At 42.7% G+C, this 15,937-nt stretch overlaps 1 protein-coding gene and 1 long non-coding RNA gene across 2 annotated transcripts in view; one reads left to right on the forward strand and one right to left on the reverse strand.

Annotated features, from left to right (window-relative positions):
* Positions 1-1,266, reverse strand: part of LOC139077266 (uncharacterized) — a 101,553-nt gene extending 100,287 nt beyond the window's left edge. Inside the window, exon 1 of the long non-coding RNA XR_011529624.1 lies at positions 1,128-1,266. This is a non-coding gene — a long non-coding RNA (uncharacterized lncRNA). The remainder of the gene's footprint in view (positions 1-1,127) is intronic.
* On the forward strand, positions 939-13,071 carry RBM24 (RNA binding motif protein 24). Its single transcript, XM_070584114.1, has 4 exons — positions 939-1,720; positions 2,816-2,939; positions 4,383-4,437; positions 10,919-13,071. Exons 1-4 carry the CDS (start codon positions 1,553-1,555, stop codon positions 11,280-11,282), a joined length of 711 nt encoding a protein of 236 aa, XP_070440215.1. The 5' UTR covers positions 939-1,552; the 3' UTR covers positions 11,283-13,071.
* The last annotated feature ends 2,866 nt before the right edge of the window (positions 13,072-15,937 follow it).

The raw sequence follows: 15,937 nt of genomic DNA on the forward strand, positions 1-15,937 counted from the left end.
GTTATGCAACAAGCTGATTTCAAAAATTACACCTTTTACAATTACATCCTGATAAAACAGTTGGGGACAAGTCACTAAACATTCTTGCAATTCAAATAGAAGGAAATGGATTAATTCTTTGCTTAGAAAAAATAAAAAGAGGATTTATGATGAGAAATCTGTACCAATCTTCCCAAATAGTTAGGGAGGAAACACAAATTTGGCTACTGTGGGGACTAAATTACTAATTTATGGTCCTGTGAAACAGAAGGCGGTGCCTGACAGACTTAGCTGTCTACTGTTACTTAGCTTGGCTGAGCCGTGAGCAATTAAAGCTAATGGTTGCCCCCAGCACAACCGAGCGCTAGACCCTTTTTTTTTTCCTGCTGTCTCCTCCTCGCTGGTTCTCCCCAGGACGGGATCTTCGGGGTCAAGGAAGGTTAGGGGCTCCCCTTCTCACGCTCCAGACCCCAGAGTATCCAGCTCAGGTATCGTTGGCCGAGCTCGTTGGCCCTCCACGTCTGGGAGGGAACTAGATTTCCAGCGAACCGCCCCAGGCCTCCGGGCCCCCAGTCAGTCCAGGTCGCCGGCCCCGTCACCGTGACAGAGCGCAAAGAGCTCGTCGTTTTGGAAAGCGACGCAGCTCCCTCCTCGGGCGCAGTCCTCGCGCCCTAGGTCCCGGCTGGAGCCACGCCGAGTCCCTAGGACTTTGAAGGGTTAGGGCAGGCGCCGCCAAGAGCAAGGCCGCCTCCAGCCATCCCCAGCCCTACCCCAGCGCCGGCTCCAGAGCCCGAGCCCGGCGGCCCAGCGCCGCGCCGCGCCGGGAGAGAAGCAGCTGTTCCCAACAGCTGGGGGGCGGCGGCGCCGGGCGCCCCAGGTGCGGCCGCGGCCAATCGCAGGCGTCCGGCCCGCCCCCTCCCCAGCCGGGCGCCGACCCCCGGCCCGCGGGGGAAGGGAGCAGAGAGGTGGAGAGCCGTGCTCGCCACTTGTCTTCCAGCTTCCGCGGCGGGAGGGACAGAGCCGGAGCCGAAGCCGCGCGGAGTCCCCCCACCCTGGCCCCGCCGCCGCGCCCCCCCGCCCGCCCGCCCGCCTCCGCGCCGGGACGCTCCCACCGCCGACCCTACCCACGCGCCACCCAAGACACCTACCTAATTTCTAGGAAGGAAAAATCTACCTCTGAACGCACCCCGTTCTTCGCCTGAGGACCACCCTCTCTTTTCATTTTTGGCCTCCCCGCCGGGTGAGTGGAAACCGCTTGCACATTCTACAGAACCGGATCCTAACCCAGACGATCCGGAGAATTTGTACCGTGACCGGCAGGGGGGGCGGGAGGAGAGAGCGAAGTCAAGTCTCCGGGGCCGCTGGCGACTTCGGAAGCCGCGCGCCCAGCGCCCTCGGCCGCCCCCGGCCGCTCGCCCCCGCCGCGCCCCCGCCCTCGCCCACCGGCTCGCCCTTGGCCCCCGGCGGCCGCGAAAGGGTGCGGGAGACGCGGAGCCGGAGGAGGAGGCGCAGCCGCTGCCCGAGCCGCAGCCGCAGCCGCAGCCGGAGCCCGAGCCGCGGGGAGGGCGCGAAGATGCACACGACCCAGAAGGACACGACGTACACCAAAATCTTCGTCGGGGGGCTGCCCTACCACACCACCGACGCCAGCCTGCGCAAGTACTTCGAGGTCTTCGGCGAGATCGAGGAGGCGGTGGTTATCACCGACCGGCAGACGGGCAAGTCCCGGGGCTATGGATTTGTAAGTTGCGCGGACGTGGTGCGGGGGGTGGGGCGATAAAGAGCCCGGCGGGGAAACCGAGGACCGCGGGGCGGCGAGGGACGCCGTGGCGCTGGGCTCCGGGGGGTCGGAATTTGGAGTGAGGGGCTCGGCGTGTCCGTGGGAGGAACCCCGCGGGCGTGAGCGGCGCTGCCGGTTCCCTCCCTGCTGAACTGAAAGTTTGCGCGCGGCGGAGCTGGGGAGGAAGGGCCGGCACCCGCCTTGCTGGGTTCCGAGGGCACCGAGCGCGATGCGGTATCGGGGGACAGGCGGAGCCGGGTGGAAGGAAAGAACTGTAACGACTGTTGGATTTGGGGATGCGGAGGGTTGGGAGGGAGGGGCCGCAGTCCCACCGAACTGCGCTCCCGGGTTGGAGGCCGGTCGTTAAGCGCACTGTTGCTTTGTGAAAATGCGTGTGTCTTCTGGGGTCCGGCTGGAGCAGGGAGGGGACACCCCAGGAGGTCTAGGGCTCTTCCCCTATGCCACCCCCCCCTTTTTTAATTGCAAAGGTGGGTTCTTTAAGAAGATGATCCTATGGTTCTTTGCCGAACTGAAAGAGAGCATATTAAGCTTCCTAGAGATTTAAGCGTACAAATTCAGCTGCCTAAGAACAGAGAGCCCCAGAGTTGGACAATAGCTATTGTCGTTGGGAAGTATTTGCGGGTTGTTGGGAGCACCGGGCGGATGTGAGGCTGGACTTTCTTTCAAGCAAACAGTTTTTCTCTGGCCGGGTAGGGACCTGGGAGGGCAGTCCGAGGAGGAAGGGTGAGGAGTTCGACGACGGAATTCAGGCTTCCAAATCTTTGCTAGGCCCTCCTAACACCCTTTAGTCTGTGGGGAGGGCGCGGGGGGTGCGTGGGAGGGTTCTTTCTTCCTTCCTGTTTTCTTTATTCTTTTTTTTTTTCGATGGGGGATCGAGGAGTAAGTTCTAGCAAAAAAAAAAAAAGAAAAGAAAATGTTTAAGAACCCCCTCAGTTTGATCATTAACGACTTCTCCGATGTGACTCTTAGTTTCCTTCACGGATTGATTCAGAGCTTTGTGTGTATGTCCTGTGTGTGTGTGTGTGTGTTGCTAAGGTCACCATGGCCGATCGGGCTGCTGCCGAAAGGGCCTGCAAGGATCCCAACCCCATCATTGATGGCAGGAAGGCCAACGTGAATCTGGCATACTTGGGAGCAAAACCACGGATCATGCAACCAGGTGAGAAATGTCCCTCCGAACCCCGCTCCCCACCCCCACCCCAGAGACCTCCACTTCCCAATAGAGTGAATCTCTTCTTCAGAAGACGTTGATTCCCTGAGAATCTGTAGATGTGTGTAGTGAAGTTGAACCATGGCTGGTTATTCTACCAGGACGTTAAAGATAAGTGAGAGCTGTAAACACTCCTTTCAGGACTTGAAATGTACCTATTTGCAAAAATAGATCTCGGGAGTCTGGACAGTTTGTACATACCCAGACTTCGGCTTGATTCATTTGTTTCCTATCCAACATGTGGTCAGAGTCTGCTCTCTGTTTTCCGGTTTTTAGCCGCTTGTAGATAATTCACGCGTGGATTATATGGGCCAAAGTTGTCAACTCCAGCTGGCTATACTTCAATACTTCGTGTTGTCTCTCCTTTTGCCACCAGTTGCCCTGTGCTCAGAGCAGACAGCCTGATTTGAACGCTGACCCAAGGGAAGCATGGGCTGGGGGTGGTGCCTGGATGGTAAATAGTTAACATGAAATCACAGAATATTTAGTAATTGAAGAAAATAGAGAGATTTCACATACTCCAGGACCCTCCAGTTACGGATGAAGGAGCTGTTGCTTAAAGATGAGAAATGTTTTACTCCAAAGTTGTGTAGCTGTTAGGTACCAAAAGAGAGCAGTTTTGTCTGTGTGCAAATAGGACCTTTGGATTATTTACAACACTGCGCTTTGCATGAGCACAGATGATTGAGAGTTGACTATTGAGAAAATGTAAGCTTTTTCTCTGGTAAGCAACTTTGTTTGATTAAATCATGTACTCTTCACTCTTAAGTCTTCCCATCTGAAATTTTGGAAAGAGGTTGACACTTGCATCCAAAAGGATTTATTAAGAAACTAGGTTGTCAAGAAAATGAGTGCATGTACAAATATCCATCCATGAGCATGTATTTAAAATACATGTATTTGTCTAATACATTGTGTGTGTGTGTGTGTGTGTGTACTATCCAGAAAAGGAGTTTGTTTCTGTGAATTTTTTATACTATAATCTGTAAAAAAAAGCATTCCAGAATGTTCCAAATTACAGAGACTTTTTATAGATCATGGTTCAGAATTGTGGGAATATTTGTGACATGTAACTTCATTATCAAGTCCTATTGTTCTTGGTTTCAATCCATGAGAATTCTTCCCCTGTCTGATTTTCTAAGGTCTTATTCTATGTCTGTCAACTAAACTTTGCAGATAACTTTTAATTTCCACTTGTAGGCAATTAAAATTTTTATTTGGACCAAAAAAATTAATAAAAATGATTTTTTCAAAAGTTTATGTAATACTTTCTCTAGAGTATCAAACAAATGGTTATCTTTTCTAAGTGAAAGTTGTGATTGCATTTGATATGTAGGAGGAATGAATGCCTAATCATGCACAAATAGAGAATGTGGTGTGTTTTATTGTTAGGTTTTGCCTTTGGCGTTCAACAACTTCATCCAGCCCTTATACAAAGACCTTTCGGGTAAGTTCATTAATCAGGCCCTTGTAAGTTTCAATCTGGCTATCCTTTGTTAACTTGCCTCTGTTATATATAGACAAGACCATCATGTCACAGAATGTTCCTGGTTATACATATTTACGTACATTTGTGTATTTTTCATGCTGATAATATAAATATTTTTAGATGAGTCAAGTTATCTGACCAAGTATGCAGCATCCAAACCAGACAAATTTTGAGCTTATGATTAACAAAACAAAACAAAAATACCAGGTATGACTTGTGTACAAGACGATTGTCTCCCAACACCATGACTACTGTTCAACTTGACTCAATTGTATTTATCTCTTTCTAACCTGACAGGGCTCGTATACAGTTAAGCTAACTGATCAGAAGGATACGATGATAAGAGGTGGAATAGTTCTGTTTGGAATTAAACTCTGTAACCAGTAGACTCAGACACACAAGCTCAGATGGTGATTAACGATGCATGGATGTTGGTGTTGTTGTTTTATTTTTCACAATAGTCAATAGACCTCCGTGTGCTTTATTTTATTTATTACAGTAATGAAGTGGTGTTGATAGCTAAACTGTGTGCTTTTTACTTAATTGAAAAGAGCTGTAGTGGAAGTGTTTTCTTTTCCTCGGGGAACGGGCTTTTTGTGTTTTTGATTTTGGTGGTGGTGTTGAGAAGTGTTGACTTTTGACTTTGCCATGGGAAGCAAAGGGCCTTTTTTTTTCTTGCTTTTAAGCTGTAGCCTGTAACTTCTATTTAACCATATTTTTGTAGTGAGTGCTAAATTGTGTGATTTCCCTCTGTGAGAATACACATTCATTGCCTGCATGACCTAAGTTTCTGTTTTACTGGGGAGTTTTCTGGGAATGGGGTTCTTTTTTTGCAATGTGAATCCACTTTCAGGCCTTCCAGTGGAAAGGTTCAACAACTCTCATCAGATTTCATTAACACTAGCTGGTTTTCTGAGTAGACCAGCGCTGTCACCTTTCAGACCTGACTCAGGTGAACAGCCTGCTCCTGTCTGTGTCCTCTCTGGTCCTGTGATTGCCAGCTTTCCTCATCTGAGCTCCCTATTTTCCTTCCACTCTGACACGGCATGGGCAGGACCTACATCTATTCTGAACACTTAGGGTCTTTTGGGGCTGTATTCTACCTGATGAACATTGCTGTAACTCTAATGCCAGAGATTTAAACTTCCTTTTGAAATATTCTAATTGTTCAAGAAGTGTTTTATCCTTTGCAATAGTTTCTTCTCTAGTGTAGCGCCTGAACATCTATATGTGTAACCAGGAAGGTTGGAATCTGTCTACATAGATATCTACCTTCTGTGTCTCCAAAAATAGGCCAAAAAAAGTAACAATAATTTGACTTGGAAGAGTCAAGTTATATTTTCCATGAATACTTTCTTATAATCCTCTCTTTAACATACTGATACCTCACTCTTACTGCTAACTCTTACTTTTTTTCAACCATAGAAAAGTCTTCTGTCCCATGTGATTAGAAAGGGACCTCATATGTCCATAACTATTTATCAATGCCACATCCAAACCATCCTGGATACTGACACCAAATAGTGGGTTGATGGGTCCAACTACTTCTGTGGGTCCCCCCTCACTGAACTAGACTATAAGGTGAGATTGGGGAGGAGAACATACATCTTAAGTGATGGTGAATTTAGTCATGACCTCACACTAAATTGATCAACAGGTATTAGCATGTATTTAGTTTCCGCTGTGCTAGTGGGTCATGCAAAATGAGGAGATTGCACTTGAGTTTGGGAAACAAAACTAACACATACTCATCTGGAACTATTGATTGCTAAATTTCTTGGTATTGTTTTCAGTACAAAAGGAATTCAGAACAGCGAGACAGTAGGTGAGTTAGAGGAGTTGAACTAGGCTTTGTGGTGACTCGAACTAGACTTGAACCAATGGCTGTGTTCTGGACAGGCAGAAAGAAGATTGGACATGTCTGAGGGGTATGGGGTGAGGTGAGCATGAGCAAAGACAGAGAGGAGAAAAGCTTCAGTGCGTGGAGAAACCAGACTGTTCCTGGAGGCTCTGGAGAGCTAGATGCGGAAATTTGAACTGTTGTGGTAGTCCTTACAGATCCTTGAGAAAGAAAGTAGCACCAGGAAACTAAGAACAAGCAGGGGAAAAGGTGGTCTATGGAAATTTTAAATCAAGCCTGTCTCGATAGTAACCTTTGTTTTTCCTCCCTTTTAATATTTGCTGTCTTTATAAAGGATGATGATCATTTCTGTTTGTATAAATTGTTTGAACTTGACATTCTTATTAGAAATAGATAGCATTCCAGATGGACCAAGCTAGCCTTCTCTTTCTTTTTTAAGGAGTTCTCAACACTGCTCTAACTCCCAGAGTCTGTACCCAACAAATCACACCTGGTCATCCTAAATTCTATTTGAATGCCACATGCTCTTATTTTAGGCCTGGAAAGAAGCTTGAGAATTTTTTTAATTTTACTTGACTTGTTTGAAATTCTAGTAACTGAACTATTTTTTTAATGTGGTCCTTAAATGACCCCTAGATTACTCTGGGCCTTTAAAGAGAAAACCTTGGCCTGAAGGAATTTCTGATGTAACACAGGGGGCAGATGTATAGAAACTTGTGAATTTGCTGACTAATATATTAGAAATATTCTATGTTTGAAAGAAGCATTTTCTTATTGAAAACTTAAAGAAGGGAGACTGGATCTGTGAGTAGAATGTTCTAGGCTAGTTTAGATCAGGTTGAAATACAATTAAACCTTTACTCAGTACACCTTTAAGTGCTAAGTTTTATGCTAGTTGTGTTAACAATGTACTAGGTATGATACTGTCCACTAAGGGGGACAGGAGGGACCATAACTGACATTAACTGAATATCTGCTACATGCTTGGTACTTACTGATAAGGGATTTCCATAAATTATATAATTTAATTCTCACAATAATTATTGGATGAAGCCACTGTTAATGTCCTTTTCATGGTTGAAAACACTGAGACACAGAGAGGTTAATTAACTTCGCATGGGGCCAGTAAGTGACAGAGTCTGGTTCTAGGTTCAGAATCATGATTTACCTGACCTCAAAACCCATGTTCGTTCCTCTGTGTCAAGCTGTAGCCAAAAAAGACACAACCCCATTCTCTCTTGTAATCTAGTAAGAAAACTGACAAGCGCCCAGAAGGGCTGTCCATGTGGCTTCAGATAAGGGAGAGAGACATCAGGCTGGTGGGAGGATCCAGGAAGTCTTCATGAAGGAGGTAGAAATTGACCTAGATTTTAAAGAATGGTGAGGATAGGGAACTCTTGTTTGAGTACCTACTATAGTCGTCATTGTAAGCTTTTCACATAGATAATTTTATTCAATGCACAGCAATTCAGGGTTGGAAATATTAGGTTCATTTCACATATGAAATAGATGAACCTAAAAGGTGAAGCAAATTCCCGAAGGCTCCACACGTAGTGAGTGCTGGAGCTAGGGTGGATCGGACTTGGATTTCAACAGGTAGAAATGGAGTGAAGGTTGGCCTCCCTGCAAGAGGGATGGTGTGAGGATCTAGGAGTGTGTGGGGTGTCCAGGAAACATTGAGAAGCCGTTGACTAAGTGTTGGGAGCCAGAAGCATAAAAGGCCTACCAAGCCACAATTTAAGAAATTTGTACTTAGTCTGATATGATGTTAGGAGCCATAGGTAACTTGGAGCAAGCAAATGAGATGAAGACTTTGTCAGCAGTTTTGTGATAAGTTAGAAGAGGAAACCAGTTATGATGTCAAGAGTCACAGAGAGATGTCAGAGGGAGCTGAAAAGAAAGGGAAAAAAGGAAAACCTAGCAAATTGTCTTTGAAAAGTGCCCCAAGTTTTGTAACTGCTAGGTATATGCATTCTGTGATTAATTGAGAGAAAGGATGTTGGTAGGTATCCAGTAGGAGGGAGGTTCCCCAATCGCCTTAATGGGTTCCTTAGGCTATTAAAAGAACTCCTAATACAGGAATTGCTTCAGAAGTGCCACCTTACCCATTAGTCTGATTCTGCCCTCCTTCCTGAACTGAGATTTTTTGGGCTCCCCATGGTCTTCTGGGTTGTCTTTTCCCTAAGCCTTAAAGGACTTTAGGGTTTCATTCGTCTTCCAGACATCTTCTTACCCCTTGCCAGACTTCGTGTAGGGTTCTGATGTTCCAGGAAACTTTATACTCTCATGGATTGGCATTATCAAATGAGAACTATTAATGGAAAATAAACGCAGAGACAAGAGTCCTGTGAGCAACCTGCCTATCTTGTAATGCATTCTTCACACACACACACACACACACACACTTTTGTCCTGCCTTTTTGTAGGCTAAACTTTTTTTCACTTAACGTCTTTCTTCAAAGATACAAACCTAGCAACCATCGTGTTAGAACTCTGGGAGTCCAGGGGTTAATGTTTCCGTATCAGTGAGATTCATACTGGCTGGCCTTTGCCGCTGATAGACGTTTTACTTTGGCCTTATAAAGACATTTTACCCGCTGGAAACCCTTGTCGCATGACAGGATCAAAAATAGCCCAGCTGCAGCCCCTGCTGTCCATCACCACATGTAAACTGGCATAAGTATAGGCTCTCTTAGCCGTGTCTGCACATTGTGGCCACGGCGGCCTCCAGGGACAGTGTTTCATAAAGCCACACCTGTCGCTGTGAGTGGGCCAGTCACCTGACCTGCAGAGAAGTTTTGAGTGTGTGCATGACCGTGCGTCTGGTTTTTGACAAGCAATTAAGAACATCTCTAAGTGTCCTCAGAAACACTTGATGACGTCGTTTCTCCTGGCACTGGGAAAGATCTACGAGTCTAGTAAAATTGAGTGTATTTTTATCATTGGGGTCAAAGTTCACTGCCCTCTGTGATAAATTCATCTTTTCCATGGATGTTCGTTAATGAGTGCTTTCACTGAAACTCTGAAAAGGCAAAGCAAAATCTATGTTTTTGAATATCTAAATGTGAAGTTTTCTGTTTTGAGTCCTTTAAAATTTGAAGATTGTCACTTGTGCTTGTACTTCTTATAAGTGGGCTTTGCCAACAACCAGATGGCATTATGGTGTCATATTTTTAGAAATGTGGAGGGTTTTGTTGGAGATTATTTTAAAGAAAGAAGAAGAAATCAGATATTCATGGTAGAGTTTTAAATGGGCAGTAATGAATCGCAAGAGTGAGAATTGAGATGCATGGGTGTTTGAAAATACCTCTTGTGATTTATTTTTTAACAGAATTAACTTTTAAGTAAGGTCATTGGAGTATGTCTTGTATGTGATCTCTGAATGTATAATTTTAAAAGGTACTTGATTTTGTTTCACTTTCTTGAACTTTTGCAGGATAATACATAAGAGAATTGATTCGTAGAAAGTACTAGCAGGGCAGATTTTAAACAGATATGCTAATACATCTGTTTCTGTAGCATAAAAGAAATTCGTAGATGCGCAAAAAGAAAATGTTTCCTTACTCATATTATGATGTAAACCTTTTACGTTGATATGAATTTTGGAAATATTTAGCTGTATTTCCCTGTCCCTGCCTTTTCCCTCAACCTCATCCTTTCCCCCAAAACCCCTTCTGTCTGTCTTGCATAGAGATAAACAAGCTGGCTGACCTTCAGTTGCCTGATAGTCAAACAGGTTTGATTGACCCTTGTGTCCTTATGAATTTTATGGAGAAAAAGAAAGAAAGAAAGACAAAAAGCGTGCTGCACATCTCTTTGGGAATCACTGCCATGAGTGTTAATAGCATTTCCGTAGCTTCCCACAACAGCCTCTTGTGGTCGAGTGAGCCGCACCACAGTTCGTTGAAGTGTGATTCTGCTGTGTGTACCACACTTGTGAACTTTAAACTCCTTGTTTATTTTGTCGCCTGCTTCTTTTTTTATTATTATTTTTAATAAGGGTGACTGAGGTTGCAGAGAGATTAATGTGTGCTGAGTCTGCATAGCAATTTCAAGTAGGGTTGCCATGATAATAAACCTATGGATTTTGTTGAAATTTCTCTTTGTTTGGAGAAACCGGCCATCACCCCCACAGAACTGAATGATCTTGGATTCCCTTTTGAGTCCTATATTCACAGCTAAGAATTTTTCTATTTGCTCAACAGTTTTATGAAGGCTTTACAAAATTTTCTAAAGTCTCACCCAATTAAGCATTTATTAAATACCTCGTATATGCGTAGCCCTCATGAACCTTGGATTATTTTCCAAACTTTTTCTAAATGATATTTATTGGTTCTAAATGAGCATAAATAAAAATTCCAGCAGGGAGGGGATCATATATTTGGTGTTGAATTCCCTTCGGGGCACTCCGTGACTTTGGCCATCGCCAGAGTGCTGTCACTGACCGCTGGAAAGCAGATATTGTGGCAACCCTATGCTTATAATAACCACTAAATTTGAGTTTGTCTTATCTCTGAACAAATCACGCACCAGATAGGAGGCCACCCCTGCCTGACTTTGTTTTCCATTTCTCAACAGGATACCTGCCCACTATGTCTATCCGCAGGCTTTTGTGCAGCCTGGAGTGGTCATTCCACATGTCCAGCCGACAGCAGCTGCTGCCTCCACCACACCTTACATTGATTACACTGGAGCTGCGTACGCACAATACTCGGCGGCAGCTGCTGCCGCCGCCGCCGCCGCTGCCTACGACCAGTACCCGTACGCAGCCTCTCCAGCTGCTGCCGGCTACGTCACCGCGGGGGGCTATGGCTACGCGGTGCAGCAGCCAATCACCGCGGCCGCACCTGGGACAGCTGCCGCCGCCGCTGCCGCAGCTGCTGCCGCCGCCGCATTTGGCCAGTATCAGCCTCAGCAGCTGCAAACAGACCGAATGCAATAGACCAGCCCTCTGATCAAAGTTGAATTGTTTTCTCTTTCCCTCCCCGTTTCCCGATTTTTAGTAGCTAATAAGAGAGTTAACATTGACTTAACAGCTTTAAAAAAAACAAAAACAAAAAAACAGCTATGCTATCGTGAAGCAGAATTTTTTTTTGTATACTCTGGTAGTGTTCTAGATGAGAAAGAGGTGAGATCGAGGGGAGTGGGCGCAGTTGTGGAAATCAATCCCAAAGAGGCTGAGTAAATGAAAGGCCGCTACGAAATGATGGCAGGAGGAACAATGGAACTTCACTTTTATAAGGGGGTTTTTATTTTTGCTCTTTTTATAGTATCAGGGAAGCAAACTGCCTTTTACAAGTTAGAAAATGCTATTTGAATCTAGTTGAACCAGGGAATACAGAGTGAGCAATATGTAGCTTGAATTACATTTAAAAGCAGATTTTTTTTTAAACAAAATGGTGAAAGCACTGATTGTCATTTTTAGCAGTCACTATGGCCTCTAGAACTTTTTCAAGTAAGAAGGTAATGTTCTTACTCTCTCAAAAATGGGCATCGAACAATCAACCTAGGAGCGTGGCAGTGGGTAAAATGGCGGACAGGCACCAAAGCTATTTTCTCATCTATCCTGTGGATGAGTGGGACTGTGGAACAAGTGATGTGGAATTATTGGGTGCAACAGCTGTACAGACAATCAATAACACACACAGTTCTGGAAAGAACACATCACTTGTGCTTGTTTGATGAGCTTGTCACATTCTAATCCCTCTCCCCATCCTGTTTCAATTTTGGGAAACTTGTATCTGCTGGTGTCAGCAATTCTGATTCTGAAATAGGATCAGGCTCTTACTACGACAGCCTTCTCTTTCTATTTATTGTGTCGACTCGTGGCTTATGAATAAAGGCAGGCAAAGTTTGCAGACTCTAAACCCTTAAGAACTGTCTTAAGGACATTTATTTTTTTCCCTTTTTAAATAATTTTACACTTTTTAGTATCTATTTCAGAGTCATATTTAAAACTATTTATTAGTGAATACAGTACATGAGACAACAAGGTTACTGAGATTACAGTTCTTCAAAGGTTAATGATAATGTGGTTTATACTGTGCCTTAATAGTAATGCTATTTAAGATATTTATTTTTAAGTTTTACTATGCTGCACTCTAAAGGAAGGAACTTTAGATGTGACACTGTAAAATTATGTATTCATCTCATGGCATAAATTATTTAGTAGATCTAGATGTAGCATATTAAATATTAACCTATTCAACTAAAGATGTTGACTTGGATTTATTTAAATTCATATGTGCACTGTATAAGAGAGTACTCTTACATTAACACATTTTAGTTTATTTTAGTTTTTAGGTTTTTTTTTTAAAACAGGCTATATTGCTAGTTTCATGCTTCCTTCTCTGATTTTTGCTCATATAGATCTCATTTATTGGTACTTCATTAGTTTAACACTATTATGTAGTTTTTAAATGCTGCTTTACATTTTTCTTCTGAAACTGCAATACTTGCAATTTTTATTCTTAAACTAAATTGAATACTATTTTACACTGTATTGGATTTTTATACTTGAACAATTTCATACAAGGGAAGACAGGTTAGCATTTTTATGGACTCTCTCCATTATCACTGGATTTACTTTAAGTATTCCCATACTAGACAGCGTTATGTAATGTAGACGTGACTCTCCTGTGCAAATTATTTATTCATTGTGTATATTGCTTTATGACATTTCAGATCTTCTAATCTATTCACTTGTATTAAATATAATTTTTAAAAACTTCCGTTGCATTGATTGTTTGTAATTTTGTTGTAAAGGTAGAATGATTTCTCTTAACTGGAATCATTGGTCATGAGTTGCATGTAACAGTTTCAGTGATCAGAAAGCTTCCCAGATGCCCTGTTTTTATACCTTTTAAGTAAATTTCATTGTCAGAATCCACCTTACATTTAGCAAGTAATATAGGTCATCCCCCAACAGTGAACCCTAAGGGACAATTCATGTCACTGAGAACTGGTTAACTGAAGATCACTGGAAAGCAGTGGGCTGTACGGGGGACCGGTCAACCAGAAGCTGGGGGAGCACAGTGACGCTGGGGTCAGGTCAAGTGAGGTTTGGGGCTAGACTCTACCACTTTCGAGCATTGTGAATGGAGCAAGTAGCTTTTTCACTTTTTAGGTAAGGCTTTTATTGACTTATCTATAATATTGGGGAAATAATCCGTGTCTCACGTGGTTATTTAAATATTAAATAAAAAGTAGATCAACTGCTTGGCACAGAGCCAAATATGTAGTAAGCACTTGATAAATCATCATTGGAACTGGTTGTAATGCTCTGCAGTGAAAGCTAACCAAAGAGGAAGTCACCTATTGGGATGTTTTCATTTTTTAAATTTCTGTCCACAATGATGTGGCAATATCTATTAAGGTGAGATTAGACAAATTAATGACTGTCTTATTGATGGTCTTAAGTTGTATAAGTTATGTTAATTATGGATTGGATTTTTGTTGGTCTCTTGATCTTAATATTTCCCAAATCCATGATATAATATCTTATTGAACTCTATTAGTTTTTAAAAATTATAAGCATCAGAAAGTTGTGATAATGGGTTCCATTTACACTTTCTACTTTATAGTAACTATCATCCAATTTAGAGCCATCACAATCTCAAACTTTAATTGCCTTTAATTTTCTAAAGAAAAATAAATACCAGCTTATCCATAGGGAGAGATATTATTGCACCCCAAATTTTTATCTTAGATCAGTAATTTCTAAGTTATTTAATTCAGTCAATGCACCCATGATTACATTCTTCCAAAAGACATGTTCTACATTTAATGTTTCAGATTTATGGAAGGTTACTTTTGTGCTCAATAGGCCATATATTGATTGCTGAACTTTAAAATGAAACATTATTTGATTTATCAATTAAAAATAGGTCAGACAGTTCCGGAAAAAGCTTGTCAAAAACAGCCATACTCAGGAAAGCCAAAAGTCCAGCTACCCCTGGCTGTACCTTTCTTGGGGGGGGGTGTCTTTCCTGATCTATAATAATATCAATATTAGCAGTTATAGAGAGTGTAAGATTTTTACTTTATAATGCCAAAGCATACATTTCTAAAAAACAAATAAAAATTCTTAGTATCTAATAAAGAGGGGGAAGTAGCCACAATATAATGTCTACTTACATAGACAGGCTGCCTTTATTTGTGGAGTAAAGCAATGGGTCTGAGATCCAAAGAGCTGGGTGAGTCCTGCTTTCCTTACCTACAGCAGGGTGATCTTGAACCCCTCTACCCTGGTAAAATGTGAGTTAATGGTACACAACATAGCTATTCTACCTACCTCTCAGGTTGTACTTAATAAGTGAATTAACTGATATAAAAGCATTTTAGAAATTTAAAATATTAGGCAATAGAAATTATACTGAGGGAATATGTATTAGTTTGAAAATTGATCTCAATTGTCTCGTATTAAATCAACCTTCCAAAGAAGGACAGAATTGTATCTCATGATGTTATCTTTATTTTGTCCCAACCAAGTAACAGCTCAATTTGCTGCACAACAAGAGCCGCACAAAAATAACGTGGAAAGATGGAGAGATTGCCCAGATTGGGGAAGGAGGGGAGACGAGGAGATTATGGAATACATTTCTCTCACAGGGGAACTATATTTAGCTCCTTCCTCACTCCTGTCAAATATTGTTCTTCTTAATTACCTCTGAGGCCTGAACGTGTTCACTAAGATGGCATCCTGAGGTTTGAAGGGGCAGAGGTGAAGAAGAACCGAAAAATAAATAAATGCATTTTCATGCTTACTTTTGTCCTCTCTTCTTCAAGAGTTCCAGGCTGTTTCCATGGAAATTCTAACTTGTTTTGCTCAAGCACTTTGTACAGAAGAGGTTTCATTTTGGGTATTTGTTCGGAGCTGAATTTTAGACGTTCAATAATGACTTGGCTAAGTCATTTAAATTGCAGGCTTTGAGATCCCAGTCATAAATCAAAATGGGGAAGAAATCAGACGATACGTGTACAAGCACTTTAGAATTTTAGATTAAAAAAATGATATACATTTATGTCTTTGATATCATAAATTAGTTCTGTCTTATTACACAGATTTGGTCATTCTTGACCAACTTCTTAGAGAGAAAGTCTGTAAAATCCCCTTCTCTCCAGTCACTTGTCTTCTGGAAGATGAACGCCATTGCTTTTCTAAATCCAAGATGCTCCCACGAAGCTATTAATAAACTTTGAGTGAGTTGGAGGGTGTACGTTGTTTTCCACTTCGCCTGTGTTAGAGGCTAGTCTGATTACATTATAACAGGGCTTGAGTACCAATCGTTATCTCTTTTCATTTAATAGCTCAGATAATGTGTTCATAAAAGGGCAAGTATCTGAAACTGACTTCCAAAGTGAGTTTTAAATACAAAAACATAGTTTTGCCAAGTAGAAAGCTGCATTTTAGCTCTATTTTTAAACTATGCTCATCTGACAGTCCCAACCAGGTAGCAACTTTACTTTCTAAATACTCTGACTCCTGGCTCTGCCGTCTATGCTGCAGGTGCCTCAGATGAGGTGAAAGGAGAGATAGTACATGCCTTTGGAGAATCTTAGGGTATGCATTTCCATTCTGCACTCACTCACGTACAT

The sequence above is a fragment of the Equus przewalskii genome, chromosome 19 (genome assembly GCF_037783145.1).
Source record: "Equus przewalskii isolate Varuska chromosome 19, EquPr2, whole genome shotgun sequence".
NCBI lineage: Eukaryota > Metazoa > Chordata > Mammalia > Perissodactyla > Equidae > Equus > Equus przewalskii.

Excerpts from the sequence above, each read along its gene's own strand:
- RBM24 (XM_070584114.1), top strand. The coding sequence starts at position 1,553 with ATGCACACGACCCAGAAGGACACGACGTACACCAAAATCTTCGTCGGG. Across the intron at positions 1,721-2,815 it reads AGTCCCGGGGCTATGGATTT|GTCACCATGGCCGATCGGGC; the intron begins GTAAGTTGCGCG and ends TGTGTTGCTAAG. Across the intron at positions 2,940-4,382 it reads ACCACGGATCATGCAACCAG|GTTTTGCCTTTGGCGTTCAA; the intron begins GTGAGAAATGTC and ends TTTTATTGTTAG.